This window comes from Stegostoma tigrinum, chromosome 9 (assembly GCF_030684315.1).
Source record: "Stegostoma tigrinum isolate sSteTig4 chromosome 9, sSteTig4.hap1, whole genome shotgun sequence".
Classification (NCBI taxonomy): Eukaryota; Metazoa; Chordata; class Chondrichthyes; order Orectolobiformes; family Stegostomatidae; genus Stegostoma; species Stegostoma tigrinum.
This window is the reverse complement of record NC_081362.1, coordinates 40266012-40292105: the sequence shown is the minus strand read 5'-3', so window position 1 is coordinate 40292105 and position 26094 is coordinate 40266012. Positions and strand designations below refer to the sequence as shown.

The 26094-nt window shown below is 39.3% G+C and overlaps 1 protein-coding gene across 6 annotated transcripts in view; it reads right to left on the bottom strand.

Annotated features, from left to right (window-relative positions):
- pde10a (phosphodiesterase 10A) overlaps positions 1–26094 on the bottom strand; it is a 479754-nt gene that overhangs the window by 137574 nt on the left and 316086 nt on the right. For 4 of the 6 annotated variants that reach the window (XR_009446146.1, XM_059648492.1, XM_059648495.1 and 1 more), the window contains 3 exons: positions 11056–11199; positions 2282–2437; positions 1184–1234 (listed from right to left, as the gene is read on the bottom strand). Coding sequence is in view for 5 of the 6 variants with exons in the window: in XM_059648492.1 (XP_059504475.1) it covers positions 1184–1234; positions 2282–2437; positions 11056–11199 (351 nt within the window). In the remaining variant the exon portion in view is untranslated. The remainder of the gene's footprint in view (positions 1–1183; positions 1235–2281; positions 2438–11055; positions 11200–26094) is intronic. The other 2 variants (XM_059648493.1, XM_059648494.1) reach the window with 1 other exon arrangement.

The following is a 26094-nucleotide window of genomic DNA, read 5'->3' as shown; positions in this document are numbered from 1 at the left end:
TCTTGGAGTTTTGTTGTATTTGCCCATAAGTGGACAACTGGAATGTACTCAATTACCCACGGGGCTTTCGCCTTGTAAGACTTTAAAGTCACTCCTCAAAAAACTATCCTGTGACTGACCTAGACACTCTAACCATATCATATACTGATTGTTCTAGGTTTTAGGAAATGGCAATCCCAGATTGATGATGGAAACTCAAATGATGGAATTACGATTAAACAGAAAGGGATGAAAATTGAGTTCAACTGTCCACCAATATCTATGGACTAGATTTGGTGGAGATGAGTAGTTTTGACTTGGTCTGATCAGCGACATGTACCTTAGCCCTGTCTACTGCAGGCTGTTTCTACTGTTTAGCATACGCATAATCTTGTGTTGTAGCTTCCAGGCAGACAGCTGATTTACAGCCCAATGCTGGATTCAGCATTCTCTTATGTACTTGCGCTTTCATAATCATGGTTAAGCAAGGCTTATGCTGGACCATGGAGTTATGGACTGTAGCTCTATGATTCTGCTGTTTTTGATGGTTTATAATACCTCAACAATGTCCTATTTTAAGCTGCTTGACTTGGCCAATAATCAGAAACATGAAAGCATATGCGAATGCTGAGTGCTTGAGGGGCTGACTGTCATGGTTACAACAGGGTCTATGTCCCAGCGTACAGAGGAGGCTTTGTCGCCTGCAAACTTCACCATCTGCCTCCTGCCTCTATTACTTCTGGAGGTGGTGGGCTCAATTCCAATCTACACCAGAATGAAAATAAGGAGATGGGGATGAATTTGCAGAGTCAGGAATTTGACCGAATCATGTTTCCTCTCACCTTCACAGAAATCCTGACCTTACTCTGTTATTCTTCTCCTTGAGCTCTCAATTTTTTTCTGGTACTCTTCTGCATACTTCTTATTACTTCTTTGTTTCTCCATTAATTATTCTCTTCCCCATTTTTACCATCTATCTTTATACAGTCTGCTTTTCATGTAACGATTAGCAACCACAGCTTTTTCTTTAATAATCTCTTACATCTGGGAAGTTTGGAAGCGGCTACAGAATGTGGGAAGTGGCTAAGGATGGCATGGAACAGAGCTACAGTGTAGAGTAGCAGAGGATTTGAAAAAGTTGTCAGCACGTTTTAATATCATGAGACCTGAAACAAAAAAACACGAGAAAATGTTGGAATCCTACCTCAACTTGATGTATTGCCACTGAAGCCCACGCTAAGTTTGCAGTGGCAATCTGGAACAAAGAACACAAAGTAAGGCTTTTACACACAGTCCACGTGAAGTAGGATACCTTTCCATCATCATCTTCACTTATTGTCCTTCTTCCTCTGAAAGTACTGACTTCTGTTTTGTATGTTTCAGTTAGCACATGTATTAACAGTTTACTCAACAACTGGTCAATTATCTGTTTTCCACATGTTGACCTTGGCCATGAATGAAGGCAGACTCTGAGTGGAATGAATGTTACCAAACCTGATCTGGTCTTAATCCAATGTCTACACTCACTGTTGATCAGAAGTAGAAACTCTACTTAAATAGATCTAGTCCACATACTCACTGACTAATTATATGTTTTTGTGACCACTTTTGCTTATATCAGATTAAATGGTATGTGCTTATTATTGATCTGGTATACATGACTCTATTAATATACTTAATCAGTATTTGGAGGAACTCCTCTATATCATTTGAAGTTTTATCTGAGAACTCACAGACATTACAGTAAGTTTTAAAACTGTGGTCAGGGTTTCTCAAGCAGAATAATCAATTGCTAATACTTATTTTTGAATCATATTGATTTTCTGGATTCTTCTTTTCTCTTACCACACCTAACGGTGCATGAGGTAGACAAAGCACACTCGTTTCCTTGGTTAGTTTTCTATACAGCAGGTCGCTAGTCTATCACCAGAGGCTATAGCTTGCACTATCACTCTGCATTGAACGTAGCTCATCAGGAAAACTATGCTGCTCTTAATGCCTGCCATTGGCTTACTTAAAGGATTTGCAGGTTGATAATCAACATGTTCAGCCATGTTACAAATGCATCTTCTGAGGCTGTCAAGCTTTGCAATGAGAATTGAATCCAGGAACTCTAGCTCAAAAGATAGGATGCGACTCACTTCTACACAAGACCTCTCCATTTTCTGGGTTAACCGTGTTAAAATAATTTTGGACTGCTGAATATCATAGAGATATTAAGTAAAAATTGCATTTTTGGTTTACGTTTAAAATCTGCAGTGTTAAATGAGAATTTTGCTTGACCACAAGAATAGAAACCCACCTGCTGCTGATCACTGTCAAAGGGATTTCTGCCACGTTGTCGATACAATTCCAAAACACCTAACAAGTCATTGCTGGCAGTAACAATTGGTAAGCAGAGGACAGACTGAATAGGAGACGTTGAGTCCATCGATATCCCCTTAGGGAATCGACTATCCTAAAGAAAAAGAGAATGTGGGTGTGCATCAGATACAAGCAGATGCCATTGCACAATTCCCCCCTAATATGAGAATCTCACCACCCAATGCCAAACTGTGAAACAAGTGGATTTGTCATGCTATAAAATCAGAAATAAAGCAGCATATGAAACATGCCGTGACTCATGAATTTGTTACATATATCCCTATATATAACATGTTTTTAATAAATGTTCAAAGCTTGAAACAGTTAATGCATTACTTAATCTTTTAAGTTTCAAAGGATAATAGCTAAAATCAGAGATATTTTGAAATTATTCCTGTACAGGGCACTTTATTGATAGTAGTTACAAACTCCACCAATGTATTAAACTTTGTATATTACTAGTACAAGATTAGAAGTATAAGAATATATGGTAATTAATTCTCAATTTTAAAATATTTTTGTATACAAAACAACTTTTCTCTTATTATGGTGTAAATATAAGTTGTGTGCTGCACAAGGAACATTGCTAAAATTAAAGGCATAAAATGTTACAAGTTGGCTTAAGAACACAAAATAGTAGCAGATAATACTAATAGATGGATCCAAACAATTGTAACTCCTGGGCCAGAGCTGAATCTATTGCACTTCACAGTTAAGGGACTCAATATTATAATGTCAGATTAAAAAAAGATGGTGCATGCTTAACTGCAGATAATCTTATGTGGCCTTTGTAGGTCATTAAAAGCATAAGAGAAAGAGATGTCAGGTTAAACTTAATACAGAAATGCAAGGTGAAAGTTTTGACCGAAGTAAGAGAATGCATATATTAATGTTAACATTTTAAAAGCTTGTATTCTTTAAAGCAAGAGCAAGTGAATACAGTTGTTTCAAAACAAAACATGGAATTCTAGGTTTAATTAACAGAAAAAAGAACTTGCATTTAGATAACAACTATCAAAAATCTAAAGACATCCTAAAGTACCTTCAACAACAGAATCTTGTTTCAGCATTGACCATCTTACTTGCCACTTGGAGAATCAGTGAGACATTCACATTGATTCTTCCAGAAATGAGGCAATGAATCATAAGCCAATCAAGTAGTGGCGAGCTCTCACCGGAAATAAGATCCCAAGGTGGAGGTCCCACTTTCGGAGAATGGCTAGTTAATAAGAAATTGTTGCTTAACAGCATAATTATTAATGCAGTCGCTACTGCTGGAGTTTCAGAATCAAAGACTACGCGACAGATAACTATAACGTCAAAGAGGGGTTTTGTGGGCTGAGGAGGTTTGGCAACAACGATTCTTCACCTTTGTCCCACTCCCCCTTCCTGATATGAAGTCCCTAAAATTGGGTACTGAGTGTCTTAGATTGAGTCACCACCACTCCACAGTCCAAAGATGTGCATGCTAGGTGGATTGGCCATGCTAAATTGCCTGTAGTGTTCAGGAACATGTGGGTTACAGTGGGATGGGTCTGGGCGGGATGCTCTCAGGGCGGTGTGGGCTTGTTGGGCCAAAGGGCCTGTTTCCACACCGTAGGGAATCTAATCTAATCTAATCTTTCTAGGTAGTGTGCTGGCCATACAGTTTTATTTATTGCACACATGCTGCATTCCAAGTGTCATGCCTATAACTGGGCTAACATACGTGGCAGTGGAATAGGGCCTCTCAGCAGTCACTAATTGGCAACTTAATGCCCTCAGTTGTAGAAAAGTAGAAAATCTGGTCAAGGTCCTTAATTTTGGTGCAAATAGAAAAGTGATGGGGTTTAGATCCTCCCTAATTTAGGCTTTTCCACCTCCAAGCACACCACGAAAGAGGGAATAAGATTTCATCCACAGTTTATTTGTGATTACAATATTTTTAGGGTATTTTGCAACCATGGGAAATTTCATTACATTTTATTTTTATTTGGGAGTATTAATTATTAAATTTTTAATGGTCAATCTAATTACCTCAATCTCAGGCACAGCACTGATGAACAATACCAAGTTAATTTAAAAAAAGAGGAATATGTTGTCATTTTAGACTTCATTTTTGCACTATCTGGTTTAATACGGTACTGTTGACAGCCTGGGACCTTTCTTAACTTGGGATTTTATGCAGCGAAATAACAAATCAGAAGATGATAAACAATTTAATCCTATGTTTCACCCCGTTTCTACTACTAACCTACGAACAGTGTGATTCTTTCTAGTCCTGAAGAAGGGTTTTGGTCCGAAACATTGACTTTCATTACTCCTCGGATGCTGTCTGACTGGCTGTGCTTTTCCAGCCCCACATTTATTGACTCTAGCTTCCAGCATCTGCAATCCTTGCTGTCTCCTTTCTAGTTAACAGATTCTTGATTAGGATCCCTCTGGGATCTTATCAAAGCAGTAATATTAATTTACAAGTTCAAGTCCTAGGTAAAGAAGTCCTGTCACTTTTTCAATGGAACCAAATTTTTTTGGATCAGATAACGGGGACAGCATAAATTATGGAAGAGTCAAAGACAAACTCAGTAGGGCCATTTGAACACAGTACTGGAGATCAAATATATCCTATTTTTGGTGTTTGAAAACAAAACTCTGAAAACCTGAGCTGGAAAACAGATTGACAGACTATCCATATTGTTGAAAAAAAAATCTAGATGTATAGTTCTTTTATGATTCATTCACTGGATGTGGGCATTGCTGGCGATGCTGCCATTTTTTGCTGATTTGTAACTGTCTAGAGTGCAGCTAGGAGTCAGAATCAACAAATTACTTTGGATCTGGAGTCACAGGTAGGCCAGACCAGGTAGGGATAGCAAATTCTCTAAATTAAAAGGATATTAGTAAAATTAGTATTTTGTTAGGATTTTTACCAAATTCAAATTTTACCACCTCCATGGTGAGTTTCAAAACCATGCCTTCAAAATGTTAACTGAGGGTTCTGGGTTATTAGTACAGTGACATTCCCACTATACCACCTTATCCACAAATAATTTTAATTGCGTTGTTATGCCACCATTTTCCTAAAAGTTATAATAATAACATAATGAATGCTTGACTGAATTTTCAAAAACTACAATTATCTCAGAGAGTTCCCAGTTTGGTTGACAATTTAATATATTTTAAAGGATTAGTTGTCTTTCTGGGAACTGAACATAGATTTGTTTGTTTTTATGTGTTATGCTAAGAATGGGTTTCTTGAATGGGAGATTTTTCACTGTCAAGTCTGTAGGACCAAGAGCTACATCATACTGTCAGAAATGTATTTCTTTTCATTGCTTTGCTCCCAAGGTCTGCCCAAAGCGGATATTGGCTGAGTGACTAATGAGGTGATATGGAGGTAAGACAATGGATGATGGGGTATGACGGGTGAGTGCTAGAAGGACTGCTAGCACGTAAAATAATTGGCACAAAGTCAAACACCTAGGAACAGCAGTGAATTTTTTATTAGACTGCCTCAGCATTCGCCTAGCACATGGCCACCAAGGATCTGCTTTCAGGATTGTTGGGCTTGACTTAATCAAGTCCTATTTAGCATGGATCATAAATTGAATCTAATGGGTTTTTTGAAGCTGATATAGATCTACCAAGTGAAAATTTTCCAATTTCAGACACACCCTCTATAACAAAAACACAATTTCTTGTGTTCTAGAGACATGTATTTTTTGCCCGCAAAGGGCACGGAAAATGGTTTTTAGAAGATTAGTGGTTGAATACTAGCATAAGAACATTAGTCCCTCTGCTGAGATGAACTGATTCAACAGACTTGGGATCAAATTGGGACTTGTGTGGTCAGAATGGACTAGTTCCGTGTCACAAGGTACATTTACCCAGTGTACATTGGGAAGCCTAAAGAAACAGTCAATGTAACAAACCCAGTCCAGGCGTGATTAATGAACACATTGATGGGATTTGCTAATGCCTTACACCAGAAATAAATGGCAAAGTTACGTAGCAATGGAAATGACTCCAGATTGGTTGGTAGCCCATCACCAAGTCACCGTTAATTTACACATGGAGCATCCACACTGATCCAGCTCTCAGAGTGAATAGAACCTCTGACATTCCTTTTTATATCTGGCAGCCAAGGCTCCCTGATTCGGGCTGTTAACCTGATCCAATCTGGGAACTCACTCTATGGTCCACCTGGCTGACCTTGTTACAGTCACTACATTCTCTTCCCTCCACCAAGACCGAGGGCATACGTTGATTCTTTTTTGTAGCTTCCTGACATGGTGCTAAAATGTTCCCAGGAGGTTCCTCCAACTCCACCTCTGATATGGGTAGCATGTAACACACAATAGTTCACTTCTTCTGCCCAGAGCATTTTGGAAGAAATTCATTCCCCTTGAACAATGGTGTAGAGGTGGCAAGCCCCGCTGAGCGCATCTCAGATTCTTCAACGCTTGATGGAAAGAGAGAGCTCTCAGTTTCCAGAACAGTGAGAAAGACAGTAGAGGAGTCGGTCACATGACCAACACACCTACACAAACTTTTTATATCATTGGACCTGACCTTGTGTCGACTATGTTTTTTTACCCAAGGAGGCCATTTCTGTGGTTCCTGCACCAAACTTTGTACCCTGAAGTAAACTGTCCCTTTCACTTGGTGAAGTCTTGTGTTCAGCATTGACATTCTTGATGCCGTTTCACACTCTTGTCCTCAGGTCTGGGAAGATCAGATTTAACCTGGTGTGGAGTCTTCTTGCCATCAGCAACTCTGCTGGAGCTATCCCTGTAGTTATGTGAGGGGTGGTCCTATAATCAAACAGGAACTAGAACAGTCTGGTATCTGATGAAGCTGCTGGCTATTTCTTAGAGCAGCCTAAACTTTGAAGGCAGGCTTTTTCTGCCAGACCATTGGATGTTTGATGGTATGGAGCTGTCCTTGTATGATGAATAGTCAAATTCCCTGCTGGTAAACGATGGCCTGTTATCTGAAACAAACACTCCTGGGAGTTGGTGCTTTGCAAAAAAATGGACACAGTTTTTATATTGTTGTCCCCATTTTTGACAAATGCACTCTATGCATGTCCAGCAATTTTGAGTGGGTGTCCACAATGAAAAAGAACGCCGAGTCCATGAAAGGACCTGTATTGTCGATGTGTAACCACGTCCAGGGTTTACCCGGCTATTCCCACAAATGTGAGGGAGCTGTTGGCAGTAATTTTTGCCTTGTTGGCACTCGGGGCACTGCCCCATCAATGTGACTGTAGATGTATCAAATTCTGGCTACCAGACATAACGTCTCAACTTCATTTTTAGTTTGAAATCCCCTGATGACCCTGGAGGAGTTTAGCCAGTGTCTGGCAGCAATCTTTGCTTGGGACAATCACTCTTGCTCCCCATAATAATATGCCATCCTCTACTGTGATCTGGTCTCTCTGGAACTAAGAAAGTTTCAATTCTGGCTGTGACGGCGCTTTGCTTTCCCCCATCACCACCAGCTGTTTCAGTTTTGCCAGGACTGGATCCTTCTGTGTCCAAAATCTGATATTGTTTGCACAAATATCAGATCTTGCTTGGGATCATAGCTGCCAAACACCTTAGTGGATAAAAACAGTTTCTTCACTTCCCTGAAAGCTATGGCTTCACTACATGACCATTTCCAAGGCTGACCCTTTTTTACGAGTAGATGCGAAGGTGCCAGGATGGAGACCAGGTTATGTATGAACACTCTTATAATAATTCACCAGCCCAAGGAAAGTCCTAATCTCTGGTACAGAAGTGGGAGCAGCTTTATCACCCTCACTTTATCTTTCAAAGGGTGTAACCTGGTCCTGTTGACTCTGTAGCCCAAGCAGATCACTTGGGGTACCTGGAACATACATTTTTTCCCTTCTAAGGTGAATGCCTGCCTGGGAGAAACGTCTAAGGATTATGGCAAAGTTCTCTAATTAGTCTTCCTTATTATTAGCATCATCTAGATAAATGGCTACCTGGGGTAGACCTTGAAAAATGCTCTCCAACATCCACTAAAAAATTGCACAGGCTGATGATACCCCAAATGGTAGTATCAGAGATTGGTACAAACCCTTATGGTTATAAATTGTAGCATACTTCTGGAAATCCTCATCTAACCACAATAATATGTACGAATGGCTCATGTCAGCTTCGCGGAATACATTCCCCTGTCTGGTTTGCATATAGGTCCTGAATGCGAGAGAATGGAGATTTATCTAGCTGCAAGAAATGGTTTACCATTTGTTTGAAGTCCTCACAAAGAAAAAGTGACCCATCCGGCCTCAAAATCAGTATGACCGGTGCTGTCTATTCCGCAAACTGGACTGGTTTGATGATTCTTTCATTTTCCAGGGTCCAGATTTGTGTTTCTACTTTTGCCTACACTGGGCGAGCCCTGTAGAATAGGGCAGCATGGTGGCTCAGTGGTTAGCACTGCAGTCTCACAGCGCCAGGAGCCTGGGTTCAAATCCACCCTTGGGCGACCGCCTGTGTGGTGTTTGCACATTCTCCCCGTGTCTGCATGGGTTTTCTCCGGGTGCTCCGGTTTCCCCCCACAGTCCAAAAAATGTGGTTAGGTGGATTGGTCATGCTAAATTGCCCGTAGTATTCATGGGTGTGTGGGTTATAGGGGGATGAGTCTGGGTGGGATACATCAAGAGGCGGTGTAGACTCGTTGGGCCGAAGGGCCTGTTTCCACACCGTAGGGAATCTAATCTAATCGTGGAATTGTTTCCTGGCCTTGGCTCTTTTGATAGTCCCTAGACGTTCCTGAAAACTTCCAGGTATTTAATTAGGTCATCACTCAGGCAGCAATTTTCTAATGGAAAAATATTGGGCTAATCTAGGTGGATCTTTCTCAAACAATTTCAGTCCATCAAGCTTGGGACTGTGCTTTTAACTACAATCACTCGTAACTGAACCAGCTGCTTCTCTTAAGAGACCAGAACCGAAGTTTCATCTTTAATCTGTTAATTTTGTGCAAGACCTCAGCTGGACTGAGAACCTATGCCAGAGAACCTTAAGGGTTGGAGTCCAGAGTGAATTTGGTTAAAGACCAGTTTGAGATTACTGAAACCGCCGTGCCAGTGTTGACCTTTATGATAACCGGGTGACTATTTAACCAATTGTTCATTGTGATTGGTTCTTATTTGGATGTTGCTAAGCAATTTAATTGTTCCAAACCAGATGTAGGTGGCCTTTTCAGCCTGAGCACTCTCCTGGATACCAACCTACGAGTTGTTACTCCATTTAGGTCCAGTGGGACTCGTTTGCTCAAGTTTCCATACTGGCCGCAACTACAATGGCTTGCCAGCCCAGATCCTGAAGACAATTTTAACCATTTGGCAGAGGTTTAGCTTTGTTTTGGGGTTTTGCTGTGGGCTGACCTACAGTCCCTCTGTCAGGATATGGCCTGAGTGAGACTTTGCTCAAGTGGAGTTCACCAAGCTCAGTTGGACTGGACTTCCATTACAATACCTAGCAAAACATAAGCTCCACTTGCCGCATCTTCCAATGATAAAGCCAGTTGTCATACCCATTTGAAGTCTAGATGGGCTTTAGCTAGGAGGCACTTTTTCATGGTTGCATCATTAATCCCATATACCAAACAAACAGTCTGCATGTCATGAAGGATTTGAACAGTCATATTCCCCTGCCAGTCATCTGAACCTAGTTAAAAATCCTGATATGGATTCCCCTATAAGTCATGAATTGCCAGATTAAAACCGACAGTGTCGCAGTATTATAGGAGGCTTGTGGATCTGGTACCTCATGGCAAGTCAGGCAGTTCATAACTGAAAAAGCTGCAGGTCCACAAGCTTTCAGGAGAATTACTCATTGCTTTTCATCTGCCCCAATGTCATTTGCCTAGAAAAACTAAAACATTCTTTCCACATGCCGGACCCAGTCTTTGATAGCAGGATTGAATGAGTCAAGCTTCCCAAATAACGGGCACGATGCCAAAAGTGCTCACCCTAACTCAAAGACTGTTGGAAATGTATTTTTTCAGGAGCATGCTTTTCTGACACCACTACTGAAATAACTCCACACAGGCTGGTATCCCGTCACCAAGTTAACCTTTACTTACACATGGAAATTCCTTGATATGGATCCAGCTTCCTTGAAGCCAGCTCTCAGAGCAAACAGAACCTCTGACACTCCTGTTTATATCTGTCAGCCAGGGCTCCCTGATTACACTGGATTAACAGCCATATATTTTATGAGATCCACCTGACTGACTTCATTACAATCACTACAGTAATCATTATCTTCAACTTTGAAACAATTAAAGCTAAGATTCTGGTGAAAATGTCTTTCCTTATATGGAAAAAAGCACTTTTTTTGGACTTTAACCTGAAGTGGAAGTTGGGCTGTTACATTCAGAAACTGCAGAGAGTTTTGCAAATTGAAAATCAAGTGCTACATTTATCTGTTTCAGTCTGACAAGGTTGACTTTTGAAGCAGTGAGGAAGAGAACTTGATTCCAACGGCACAGAATTTTCTGAGTTAAGGAATTTTGGCCTGATGACAGCCCCTCTGGTTGGTGAGTTGGAGGTGTGGAGGTGTGTAAAAGATGCAAGTGCTAGGGTAGCAGAGACAAAAAAAATTGCCAGAGCCTGCAAACTGAAAGCATCCACCTCTCCCTCCCAGTACGTAAAATAAAACAGTAAAACCAAGAAAGCTGAAAAGAATTTCGCAAGATCTATATCCCTACCTCAGCAAGGTCTTGTACTAACAATGTTTTCCTGAACTTAGCTACGTATGATGCTACTGTAATGCCAAATCCAGCAGGTTCAATAGCAATAGGCTTCTTTTGTTGGTCTTTCAGTCCAGCTGATGTAAACAGGCACAGTGACTGCTGAAAAACACAAAATAAATCAGCCAAGTCAATTATAAATATTAATCAAGCAACAAAGAACTCATAGTATGCTGAAATTAGCAAATTTATTTTTGTCTTTTCTCAGAGCTGGTGTTCCATTGAGGAGTGCAGGCTTAGTTTCTACCAGAAAGTGAAGGTCATGGCAATTCTGGACATCAAGATTTTATCAAGTAATTTTACATTCTACTAAGGTACAATGATTCAATATCGCTACGAATTAAGTCACAATAAACATAATGGAAAATGCAGTGATTTTGATGCCCACTGACTGGAACTGCATCATGAGACGCTCATGATTATGTTTTACATTAACTATAACAACATCATTATTGTAACAGCAGTGACATATAATTAGATTACGGTTCATGAAAAAGAATCTGAAAGCTAAAAAATAGTCCCTACCTGGCATTGTTTAACTAGTGCATCTATTTTGCTAAATAATAAATTCTCAAACCTGTAGTACTGATAGGCATGTAGTTCATTTCTATACCTTGGATGTACCTTCATTGAAAAGAAATAGATCATTCAAAAGTCATGGAATAAATTGGACAGTGACTGAGGCTGTATCAACCTACGGAGTTAAACACAAAAAAAACTTGCAAGTTATATCTTGAATAGCAAGGTGTAGAGCTGGATGAACACAGCAGACCAAGCAGCATCATAGGAGCAGGAAGGCTGACGTTTTGGACCTAGACCCTTCATCAGAAAGGATCTAGGCCCAAAACATCAGCCTTCCTGCTCCTATGATGCTGCTTGGCCTGCTGTGTTCATCCGGCTCTACACCTTGTTATCTTGGATTCTCCAGCATCTGTAGTTCCTATTATCACAGTTGTATCTTGAGTTAGCCAACTCCAACTTTGGGTTTGCTATGCCAGTATTTCAATAGTAGACTCAACCATGTAAACCACACAAGGCTGTGAAATTTTTGTACTTAGCCACTCAGCACACCAGAGTTATGGCTGGTGCATTTATACATAAATGAAATTTTAATGAGCATATCAGTCAAAAGATTCTCTCCAGTACTGGGAACCAATGTTAAAAGTGTGATGCCTCATTCCATCAATATGTAATCCATGTTAATAATTTAAGAAACAGACTAATATTAACATTTTAGTTATCTCGTGTCTCTTAGCTACTCTTTCATTTTTATATATTATTTAAATTCAATTTATACATCCTGTATATCTCAGTGAAGACTCTTTCATCTGTTTGGATGAAAAGACACATTACTGTTGCCCTGCTCTCTCACTAGATTCACCATAAAGTGTGCATGCTGAGTCAGGGACTCAATGACAATAAACAGCTACACAAGAGCTATAGCTAAGTATATATCCACCAGTCACTATAATGTATAACAAGTTCCACCCTTCCCATTAACTGAAAATTCCAGGCAATTGTCATTTTTGCTACTAATTATGGGAAATATTCATAGACCTCTGTCAGTAAAACCTGAAGGAAAAGCAGGAGATACCCTTTCAGTTAATTCAAAGTTACTTCTGTGGAACCAGGATCAGGAAATACAAGCCCATACTTCCCCAACTTCTATGCTCAATGCCAGACATTTTGTTTTTCTGGTTGTTTGGTCTTCAGAACACCTACATTATGCCAGCCCACAGCCAGAAGATTGTTTCCACCATCAGGGTGTGACTTCAAAGTCTGGACCTCAGAATATAATGAGCTCTCCAAAGTTTTTGGGCAGTCTGTCAGAATTCCAAAAGTCAAAAGCTAGTCCTGTTCTTATTTCTACAGCCCCACGGAAAATAAAATATGAAAACCTATTGATTTTTACCTACCAATTCTTAATCAAAACAAGAAAGGATTCTAAATAATCCAAGATGGAGAATGAGAAAGAAATGTAGCTGTAATGTACTTTCAGTGTTGGAGCTGATTTCCTCACATTCTAGGAGCAATAATTACTGTTTTATAAGCTGTTGCATTGTTTTGGAAACTTGGGAAAAAAAAATCAAAACAACAGTACTTTAAAAAAGGTGGAAGAGATACAAAGGCAGTGACTATGCGGGAAGTGAGTCCAACCGAGAAATAAACCCACACAGCTGTCTGACCCAGCGGTGAACTTGCACAGCTGACTGCCTCTGCTGTTTGGCTTCAAGTATCTCTGGACATTGCAGGCAATTTAAGAAAAATAAACAGCAAAATTCAAAGCTGACCTTGGAAAAACCTATGTAAGAGAGCTCACAGCAGGGGAGCAGTTAGGTGATTAGTTTTTAAAGTGTAACCTTACTTTTTATACTAAAAGGCATCTGGATGGGTATATGAACAGGAAGGGTTTAAACAGATATGGGCCAAATGCTGGTAAATGGGACTAGATTAATTTAGGACAACTGGTCAGCATGGGCAAGTTGGATTGAAGGGTACATTTCCATTCTGGACATCTCTATGACTCTAAATGAGCATAATGGTTTAATATGTATTTTATTTAAAAGACAATTTTGTCATAAGCTTCCCATCTAAAAACATCTGCTGTTCTGTGATCAATCATCTTAAGGCACATCTCTATCAATTTTAGGTGGAAATTCCTGTGCCCACATTTATAATAAAAGGCAATCATGCAAACTCAGTCTTTCACTGGCTGCTAGATGCTTTTCCTCACTAATGAAAATTGCTTTCATAAAAGATCTCCACTATATTGTTAATTGTTGAAACTGACAGAAAAAAAATACATATTTAAGTTTTCATTTACCCCGAATAAAGGTGATAGGCAGAATCTAATCAGAACAGCACTGTACTATCCACTGGCCGGAAAGCCAGTGCCAAACTTGCTATTGTTATATCTAGGAAGACCAATGGAATTTAATACCAGTTAAGTATCGCCATCATGTGCTTCCAGGGTTTCCAGGGCCTGCAGGACAGAAATCCTACCTCCACAGTAGCTAGCTAATCAGAGGCGAACAGTTTTTAAGTACATGTAGCCCCGCCAGTATTGTGGTAGGCCCTCAAATAGCAATTTCAAACCTTGAAGCAGCCTCTGGACAATAATCCTGTCCCCGGTCCTTTCCAGTCTTTCACATTATTCATAACATGAAGGAATATTTTAATCAAACTGTTGTAATACACCCCCAAGACAGGTAGGGCTTTAACCTGGGCATTCTGTCAGTTAGGCAGGGATATCACACTGTGCCATAAGAACCCTCCCAGTTCTTTCCACATCCAGCTTAATTTTGGAGAAATCACAAAGTCAGTGGGCTCTCCACACCAAATCTTTCTGCCCTACCTCTCGGCCTTCTCCTGTGGGAGCACTAAGTATCACCAGATGTATTTCACAATTACTTAATTATTTAACAATTTGACTGGTAATTGTATGATAATACAGAACTTGAGTATTTCTTTAAAAGAAGTGACAAAGCTTTTTAGTTTGCATTCAACAGGTAAACTCACAATTCAAGGAAAAAACATCATTTATACTAAGAGAGGACAGTGTGGATTAGTTGACAGGAATTTGTTACATTGTCATAGAGAATGCTGAATGACAGTTAACTACCAGGCTTTAAGTTTTAAATCAGGCAGGTTGATTCTGATTGGTTGATGCATTGCCCCGAGAAGCGAACCAGCAAATGGCTGTCACCTGTTTTGCAGAGTTGCAACAGGTGCAGTGTGGGTGTGCATATTCTTACAAAGAGGGTCCTGTAATTAATATGTGCAACTTCTAGTACAGAGGTATGTGCTATATTACAAGCCCAACTGACAATCTGTATTAGTTGCCAGAATAATTCTTTTCTCAGCAATTTAATTAAATGTATTAACTAATAATGTTTTAATGCTTTATTGCCATTACTACTTGAAGGACTTAGCCTCTATCAAAAACCTGGCCTTTTTGAGCGAAGCTGCAAAACTACAAATTCAGTCCGAATATCCTAAGTTTCTAGTCTGTATCACTCAGTCTGCTGTGATAATGGAATATTTTCTTTATCTTTCTCACTGTTTGATTAAATTAAAAGCTAGGAGGAAAATTTCAAATGCCTGATCAACATAAAATTACAATGAGTGCTTTTCTTATTAAAACCTGTGCAAGACAGAATAAAAAGTACCAACCGTCCACTGGTCAAAGATTTTCTTTTACTCAATAAATTTCAGAAATGGCATTAAATTGAGGAAAGACGACAATAGTGACAGAAAGCAACAAATCCCAGGCGGTGTGTGCTGGGTTTGCTTACATCTGCCTCCCCCATCACTGGTAGTTTTGCTTTCTGTGCTCTGGAACTCCCTGCTGTAATGTCCAGAGGAAGGGAGAAAGATATTTTGTTTATAACTATTATTTTGTTTAAAGTCTCTTTTAAAATTGGATTCGTCTGGGATGTTAACAATGGCTGCTGTTGAACAATTAGCAAACTGTTGGCATGTTATACTATTAATTAAAACCTTAATGCCTTCATAAACTCCCCCTTACATACATGCAGATAAACAATGTAAATAGGTTTAAACACAAGGGAAAACTGAAAAGACAATTCAGTTGGCTTTGTCCCCAGGTACTGTTGTTGAGATAATCTTTGAGTTTTCTGTTGTCCTGTGCATTGCTTCATTTGGCTTTCTTTAGTTTTTTTCACTGGCTGGTGAGGCACAGGGTGGCTGGTAGGCCAAGAAAAAAATGATTTTTAAGTTAGAAGTCACAGCATACAACAACAGTTATGGGAAAGATAAACTGATTTTCTTCAGGTCTGCATTGAGTTTTGATTGCAAAGAACAGAGGGACTGCTCCAAAGATGAGGAAGAATTGAACATTTCTCTCTCACTCTAATTTGTTCCCAACTTTGAGCTGTTCAGTTACCCATGAATCAATCACACAGTTCTGTTGGCAGACAAAAACGTCTTGGTCATTGATAACTGGTCACTAGTCCAGAGACCAACTGACTTCTTATTGCTAGCAAAAGTTGTATCTGTACAAAATCCTCAGCTCCAAACAGTCCACAACTCAAACTGCTATTACTGCTATTTAAACAGTTGCTTACATGATTCCTGGCATGGAGGTCAGGTTACTTGCTTTATAAACCTCTAGCCACTGTCTCAAAGGCTGGTTTTTAAATACAGCATTTTCTTATTTCAATCTCCAGTATTCAAAAACATAACATAGAAAGGCATGGTCTTCTTCAATGTCAAAGCAACCTGCTTAGATAAAGATATTTCCATTGTAGGGCAAAATTAACATGGAATGTAAATCTTTAAAGACGAAACTTCTCAGTCCCGACAGCAATTATTACAGGTTTGATGTGCTTTAATTTTAATCTTGATTGTTTACAAAAGTAGATGTTCTTTTATTTAAATAACCAAACTGGTCATGAAGAATACATTAAAGTAACTACCAAATGCGACATGCACAAAATAAATATTATCACCAAAGGTACATTTCTGTAGGCAGTAGCTCATGGTTGTATTTATTGTTAAGGCTGATTCCCTCCATGTCCATGGCCCAAAGGTTCTCACCATTTATTTCTGAGGTCCCCTCCATAGACATGAAAATCTCACAAATCCACGTAATGCAAGATACATACCTATTTATGTCTAAACACTATGCAATCAAACAAATTTTTATTTCTTTACTTTTGTGAGATGATTTAGACAAGTTGTAGAGATTTAAACAATTATTTTAGCAGGAGAGAAACTCTTTCAGCTCCATTTACAAGATCCATGGGCAACAGGGGGTAAATTTCAGACAAAAATTTTATGGAGGGAAGACTCTGGGTCAAATCAAACTAATTGAGTAACCAAGATGATCAAACATAGGCTGGAGTTGTCCCCTGCTAAACGGCTGACGATGGACCATTCAGTTGCTATGTTGTAGCTTGGGATGAATGAGCTAAATAATGGGACTGGATTTAAATATTCAAAACCTAAAGGAAGGGTGAAGGAAGGACGTCAGCCACATGGAAATCCGTCCACTTTATTAATGGCAATTGCCTCACTTTGGTGGTTAAGACAATACGTTTGAGACATAATGTTTTAAACTATATTTATTAATTCAAGTTAAAAAGGATGTGATCTCTTGTTAGATCTACCCAATGATAAGCCAATGTGACTTGATGCTATCGGAACAGGGTCCTGGATCAAGTGCTACTAAGATCCACATGTCCAGTACAACATTTAACAACAAAGGACAAACTGGCTGGCTACGACTTAGGCTCTCAGGCAGATTGGTGTAAAAGAAACTAAAAAATGAGAGCTCCAAAGAGAAAGATATGGACAGAGATACTGAAGAATTATTTTATTGTAATCTACTAAACAGAATGGGGTTGGAAAGATGTTCTCTGATCAAAGAGACAGAATTGCTGGAAATTTAAGGGCACTGGAAGAGTTCTCTGTTGTGTCCAAGCAAAGAAATCACTGACGAAGTCACACTGTGGGAAGCTGGTTCACAATTTCTTGAAAGACTGAGGAAAAGAGCTTTCTATGGTCACTGTATGTTATAAGTCAGCCAAATGTGAAGAGGTGTGTTGATCAAAAGCTGGGAGAAACATTGGCTTAGGATTACATTTTAAACAGGAACTATGGAAAGCATGCTATAAAAAATAAATACAGAATGCAGTTTTTGACTATGGCAAAATGCTAATTAGAGATGAAGTGACTGCAGTTGAACATATTAATTGCATACTAAGTAACACTTGGTCTGTAGAGTTTGTCCATCAGGTAATAAGTTTAGAATCCAAATCTGTACACTGTCATTATTTCTTACAGGGAGCTACTGCCACCATTGATCTAGCACCAATTATGGCTTAGTTGTTAGCATCCCTGACTCCGAATTACAAAGTTCCAGGGTCAAAACCACTCGAGGACTTGGCCACAAAAATCTACTCTATGAAACTGAAGTGCAGTACTGGGAGAGTATGATCATGCTAGAAGTGTCATCTTTTAAATAAAACATTAAACTGAAGCACTATCTGCCTACTTGGGTGCAGATGAAAGTATGGTACTATTCCAAAGACAGCAGGATAGTTATTGTGCTCAATATATACGTACCTATAATCAATGTCAACAAAACTAATTATCTGGTTAGTGATAATGGGAACTGCAAATGCTGGAGAGTCCAAGATAACGAAGTGTGGAGCTGGATGAACACAGCAGGCCAAGCAGCATCTCAGGAGCACAAGAACTGACATTTCGGGCCTAGACCCTTGATCAGCGGAAGGGTCTACGCCCGAAACGTCAGCTTTTGTGCTCCTGGGATGTTGCTTGTCTTGCTGTGTTCATCCAGCTCCACACTTAATTATCTGGTTAGTCTCACATTGCTGTTTGTGGGAGTTTATACCATGCAAAATTGGCAGCCTTGTTTTCTGCATTAGAACAGAGATAATTAAAAAAAAAACTTCACTAGCTATAAAGAGTCATGGAAAGTGCAATGTAATTACAAGTTTTTCTCTTATTTTCTTTTATGAATGTCCCTCCTCTTTTCTGCTCCAGTGCTGCAGTGTCACGTTCTTTGTTCATTTTCTTCTAGGAACTGTGGCAAAGACACTGAAAAGCTTGAATTTAATTCAAGTCGTACAGCAAGGAAACAGATCCTTCGGTTCAACTCATCCATACCAACCAGATATCCTAAATTCATCTGGTCCCATTAGCCAGCACTTGGTCCATATCTCTCTAAACCTTTCCTATTCATATGTCCATCCAGATGCATTTTAAAATGCTGTTATTGTATTAGCCTCCACTACTTCGTCTGGCAGTTTGTTCCAGACGTGCACCACCGTCAACATGAAAATGTTTATTCTGCCTCACTATTTTTCCTTTTTTTGTATGGAATGTCCTAAAAATTACATTACATTTATCATTAATTCAAAAGGCTCACTGGGCTTGTGAGCTTTTATTCTGATTTTCCTTATTTTTTGGCGATGTGGTAGTTTAAGCTGCTTATGCCTCCTTGTTCACTGGATACAATCATGTAGGAAATCAATTAAAGAGTTGCCTGTGGATTGGTTCTCTGCCCCCAATTACTTCTACATGGATACCCCTCGAGAACCCTCTTAAAATGAACAAATTAGGTACTAAAATTATACTCAATGTTGATTTTTAAAAAATTAGTTGCATTTACTTGGAGAGCCACTGGATAACAGCATCATTCTGGGTCTAATCACTGGTACTGGACAACAAGTTCCTTTTGTGTTAACGTTTCTTTGACATACCCTTTCAACCTTCCTCATGGAGTTCTGGTAAAGAAATCGTTCCCAAGTCCATTAAGCCAAATAGCAGCAACAAACTGCAACAAATATAGTTTTTTAAAGTAATAAATCCCTAGATACTTCACAGAAGCTTCATCAAAAATGCTATGATATTAAACTACCAGAAGAAATATGAAGGTAGATGGCCAAAAAGCCTCAAACAACAATAAGTTTTAAGGGAGAGAGAGAGAGTTTTAAGGGACAGATTAAAGGCCAAAAACACAGAGTTGGAAAGATAATTGAGAGAGACAGAGAGAAATGGCCAGTGGGTGGTGGTGGGAGGGAGATAGAAAGTGATAGCGAAAGAGAAAACCTAGGACTTCCCTAGGTTTCTCCTGCCCTAGGCCTAAATGTGCATCTTTCTTAAGTTTCTGTCCTATTTTTCCCAACCCTACTCCAAGTTTGTTGTGACCATGAGACCTGCATTCTACTTCCTTGAACTTAATTCCAGTGATCATTCAACATTTCTATCCTGCCCTGAGACCCAAAACTGCAGAGCATCAAATCAGCTCCTGTGCCTTTTCTTCCAAGTTGGGTGTGCATCCTAGCAATGAAATTGATGAATTTCAGGGTTCAAGGCTACTTGATAGCAATTGGTATCAATAGTCCACAGGTAGCAGCAATACACCAGAAAAAAGATTTCATTGCATTCGAGGAGAAGCCAGTGAGTATTCAAGCAGCTCACAGAAGACACATTTACTTTTGAAATGGCAGTAAGTACTTTAAAATAAACACCAACTCAAAACCACGTGTAATGATCAAAGGATATATATATTACAAAATAGTAGGAACTGTTGATGCTGGAGAAATTTTCTGAAGAAGGGTCTCGACCCGAAACATCAGCTTTCCTGATCCTCTGATGCTGCTTGGCCTGCTGTGTTCATCCAGATCTACACCTTGTTATTTTATATTTTACGAGAGATGTAAGGGGAAATGGTGAGTCCATAAAACAGAGTGTGGCTGCATTGCAGTAAGATTTTTTCATTCATAAATTATCATTTTTTTTGAGCTTTTAAGTGATTTATGTGCAGGGAGGAGTAATCAAAACTGAGGTTCCAGAACCCTGAGGTAATGTTTTAGACCATCTGACAATTCAATACAAGGTATTTAGTATATTGTGTGAGAATGAGCAATGGAGAACAGAAAGGACAGTACTTATCAAAAAAAGAAGGCCCTGGCAGCAAATAACCAAGTATAAATCTTTTTGAAGCCTCCAAAGAGTGTTGAAAAAATTAATTCATTTAATCAGATCCTCAAAAACTGCTTAATATTGAAACATTTAATTAATGATTAAAGCCATCAAGATCCTTTTCTTTTGGTGGTGAAAGAATAGCTGTCTTTGGTAGTTACAGGATAATTTATTTAATTGACAAAATATCTGTGTTTAATCACATGTAATGCATATCTTTAGCTTAGATGGGATTTTCCTTATCATGTTTGCATGTTTATTCAAGCTGTTTTTGCAGTGAGTAGGATAAAAAGATTTCACTCTCTCAGTGGCTACTGCCTTAAAGAATGCAGATATATTCTAGGAGCTGACAGGAATGTTAAGAATCATTGTTATACCAGAGAGCTGTCACAGGTGAAATAAATGCTGGCCTTGCATTCCTCTTGGAAGCCAACTTTCCATCCTCTGGTTGCAGATGATAAGTGAATATATGGATGATGATGGGATAGTGTAGGGGGATGGGCTTAAATTAGTTCACGGGTCGGCGCAACATTGAGGGCCGAAGGGCCTGTTCTGCGCTGTATTGTTCTATGTTCTATGTTCTATGTTCTAAATATAGCATACTAACCAATAAAATAATTTACGATTAACTTGTTGAAGAAACTTGAATTCTGTGAATTCAAGAATAGTTCTCACACAGGAACTATGGTGGTCTGAATTGACTACATCATGAGCGATTCAGACAGGGGATGCAGAAATGCAATCTCAGACTAACTGACCACAGTCAAAGCTTTCCAATCCAGCTCAAGTACAAGGAGTACAAAGAGACATTATCAGTCTCAGCAAAACTTGCCTCAAGTTGGAATTCTTAAATACCCAACAATTCACAACACAATGTCCAACTCAAGAGGAAAAAAGTGCAACTTGAGCTCAAAAGTAAAATCACCTCACCTAGGGATATAGGTGATTGAAGACGTCATCAGTTTGGTACCTGGAGGAATTTATTCTTCTGAGTGAATATGGCATGTTTACATCATCATGGGTGATATAGTACCAGGCCTTAAAAAGAAAGCTGAGTTGACATCATGGCAATCTGTGTTTTCAATGACACTCCCCATCAATGTTGGCGTGAAAGAATCTACATTGAGTGACAAAACTCTAGCAATATTATATTCATGATTTTTTTTCTCCCTCCTGCAACAAACACTCATCAAGCTTATGGTATTTCAATTATTCTGATTTTGAGAATGATCCAGTGCATTACAAAAATGCAGAGCTGGATATTTTCGTGCTTTACTGAAACCCTAATGGAAGCAAGTCTGTTTGACAATCCCAGCTTTAAACTTGAAAACCCCACAAATCATAAAATAAATGAATGACATTTGACTATATCCAATAGCATTTTTTCTTATTTCCTGGATTTGAGGATATTAGGAAGTACTGTCATGATTTTTAAATTGATATATCACTCCACCAGTTACACAAATTTTGAGACAGTTGCCATTTGCAGTCTGTGCCAAAATGTCACTGGAACTGAAATAACTCAAAGCAGACTAATTATTGAATGGATCAATTTATTTCTATTGTATGATGCAAAAATAATGAACGTAGATTAAACTTTAAGTAGCCAAAAATACAATTACTCCAGACAAGTATCCACTTCTTATGAGGGAAGATTAATCGGCATAATTTCATGCCCATTGTCTACAGGAGGTTTGACTTGCGTCAAAGCGTTCTTTCGATGCCACTAGCAAAATAAATGGTATCCACTTTATTACTCACAAAGGCTTGTTTCAGTATCACAGAATGGGCTACGTTCAACAGCTAAGAACCAAAAGAACTGCGAATGCTGTAAATCAGGAACACAAACAAAGTTGCTGGAAAAGCTCAGCAGGTCTGGCAGCATCTGTGGTGGAGACAAAAAGTTAACTTTCGGGTCCGGGGTCCGGTGTCCGGTTCTGAGAAAGGGTCACTGGACACGAAATGTTAACTCTCTTTTTTCTCCTCCATAGATGCTGCCAGACCTGCTGAGCTTTTCCAGCAACTCTGTTTTTGTTCCTACGTTCAACAGCTGGCATGTTCTAGAAGAGCATTTCTTCAGTCATTCTGACAGGTTCAACCTACTTGATGACAATTGTCCAGGGAAGAGAAGAAGTAGAACATAATCAGCAGTTCTCAGTAGCATTCACTCAATGCACACAATACAATTTGACATACAAAGAAATGCATACATTTGTGATTTCTAACATCAACATTGTTGGGTATAGGGCGACAGCAGCTGGAGTAAAGCCTACATTTGACAACATTTTGACAATGAAATGGGTTTCAACCACATCTAACGTGAAAAGAGTTGGCAGTATTTGTCAGCAGTGTCAACTTTTATTTCAGATTTGTTCCCTAGCAAAGATCAAATGGTCACTTCAAAATCCACCATAAAGATACAGAATGAGAATAGACATCTCTAGTGGGAAACCAGGCACATGTCCAGTGCCTGGGGTCAGTATGGCGCAAGAGTGCAAAGAGAACAATTGCCAAACCATAGCTTACGAAGGAAGTTAGAGGCAGTATCAGATACACAAAAGGAATCATATAAATTGGCAAGAAAAAAAAGACTTTAGGATTAAGAATATTTTAGATGTCAGCAAAGGGGTTGATTAAGAAAAAGACAGAGTGTGACAATAAGCTTGGGGGAACAGAAAAACTGACTGTAAAAGTTTCTATAGGCATGCAAAGAGAAAAAAATAATGCAGCTCCCTTACAGTCAAATGGGGGAATGTAAAACAGAGGACGAAGAAACGGCTGACAAATTAAATTCATACTTTGCTTCTGAGTTCACAAAGGAGAATGCAAAAAAAAAAACAAATCATGAAGAACTCAGGGTTTAGTGACAGGCAGGAAATGAAGCAAATTTGTATTGGTAGAGAAATGAGTAGATTAAAGGCTGTTAAATTTCCAGGGCCTGATAACCTATGGTTCAGAGTACTTAAAGTGGTCCTTCAAATAGTAGATGCATTGCTGGTTGTCTTCCAAGATCGCTTTAGACAATGCAACAGTTCCAACGGATTGGAGAGTACCTAATGAAACCATATTACATAAAAAGAGACGTAGAGAGAAAACAGGGAATTATAGACCAGTGAGTCTGATGTCAGTAGTGGGGAAGATGTAAAGTCTATCATCAAGGATTTTATTACAGAGCTCTTAGATAATAGCAGAAGTAGACACATTCAGTACATATTTACATAAGGGAAATCATACTTGTAAAATCTGCTGGAATTCTTCAAGAAGGATCCAGTAGAATTGATCAGGAGGAGCCAGTGGATGTGGGTTTATTTGGACTTTCAGGTGGCTTTCAGCAACATTACATCTAAGAGATAAATGGATAAAATCGAAATGGATGGTATTGGGTGTAGCATATTGAGATGCATAAAAAATGGTTAGCAGATATGAAACAAAGAGTAGGGATAAATAGGTCTTTCTTCTGAATCACAGGCTGTAACTAGTGGGATACCGCAGGGATTGGTAGGACCCCAGCTATTCACAACATACGTTAATTAATTAGATGAGGGAACTATATGTAATATCTCAGATGTGATATATCTGGGTGAAACAGTGAACTATGAGCAGAATGCAAAGATACTGCAGTGTGATTTGGACATGCTAAGTGAGTGGGGCAAATGCTGTATAATGTGGATAAATGAGGTTATCGGCTTTGGTAGCAAGAATAAGACGACCCATTATTATTTGAATGACTGTAAATTAAGAGGTGGGAGTGTTCAATAAGTCCTATGTGTTCTTATGCACCAGTCACTAAAAGTAAGTGCATAGGTACAACAGGCAATATAGAAGGCATGTAGGTACACATGAAGGCATGTAGGCCTTCATAGCAAGAGGATTAGAGTGCAGGAACGAGAGTGTTTTGCTGCAATTACATTGTGGCCACATGTGGAATATTATGTGCAGTTTTGGTTTCCTTATCAGAGGAAGGATGTTCTTGCCTTAGAGGGATTGCAGTGAAGGTATACCAGTTCCTGGGATGGCAGGACTGACTTATGAGGTGAGATTGAGTCAGTTAAGATTATATGCATTAGAGCTTAAAAGAATGAGGGGGGAATCTCATAGAAACCTGTAAAATTCTAACAACACTAGACAGGATAGATGCACAAAGCATATTCCTGATTGTTGGTCTGTCCAGAACAAAGGGTTATAGTTTAAGGGCAAGGGGTTTAGGACTGAGATGAGGAGAAATTTCTTCAACCGAAGAGTGGTAAACATGTGGAATTCATGACCAGAGAAAGTGGCTTAGGCCAAAACATTGTGTTTTCAAAGAGGAGTTATTTATAGTTCTTGTAGTTAGAGATCAAGGAATACTGGGGGGAAGGCAGGCTGAGGGTATCGAGCTTGATGATTAGTCATGGTCATATCAAATATTGGAGCAGACTCAAAGGGTTGATTGGCCTGCTCCTGCTCCTATCTTCTATGTAACGCAGGAGTGGGCAACTTTCAACCCGTAGGCTAAATCCAGCCTGCAAGCTCACAGCAAGACGTTGGATAGAAGTCCCTGGGAAAAAGAAGCAATAAATCAGCCAGACACCCAATCAATTCCAATATACATTTCACTGAAAGTGACTGCAATTGACATATTGTAACATAACTGATCATTTGGCTCAGTTTGACAATTCCCTCCAGAAATAGTTTTTTTTTCTTGTATTATTTCTTAAAGTCTGCTGTGTTGTTTCTACATTTACTGGATTTGGCTTGTGCACAGATCGTTGAACGTAGCAGGACGGGGGGAAGCAATTAATAAAGCATGTTGTTGGCTTTATTAATTGCTGTACACTGCAAGAGCAGGAAAGTTGATGCTGAGCTTGTGCAAGACACTTATGAAACCTCAGCTGGAGTACTATGTGCAGTTGTGAGCACCACATTATAGGATGTGAATGTACTAGAGGAAGTGCAGAAGCTATTTACAAGAATAGTTTCAGGAGTGAGAAACTTCAGGTATGAGGATAGGCTGAAGAAGTTGGGACTGTTCTCCTTAGAGATAAGACAGTGGAGAGGAGATTTGAAAGATGTCTTCAAAATCATGAGTGGGCTATACAGAGTAGAGAGAGAGAAGCTGCTCCTGCTTGTGAAAGAAGAACAACAATAAATATTTAAAGCGACATGCAAATGAAGTAAGGGTGATGTGAGAAAATTATTTTCACACAAGAGTATGGAATGCACTATCTGGGAATGTGGTGGAGATAGGTTCGACTGAGACATTCCAGAGGGCATTGAGTGGTTATTTAGATAGAATTAGTATGCAGTGATATGAAAACAAAAAGGCAGGAGATTGGCATAAGGTCGTAGAACTGGTGCAAACGTAATGGGCAAATCATCTCCTTCTGTTTCATAACACGTGACTGTTTCAATCTGCCAGCCCTGCTAGGAGGAGCTGGTATGTAGTGAACAAAAGTATACAAGGTGGATGCAGCCAGCATGGAATGTTGGGCTCTTGGGGTATGCTGCAAGCTGCCAAAACTGAACATGAAATCAGTTCGGATC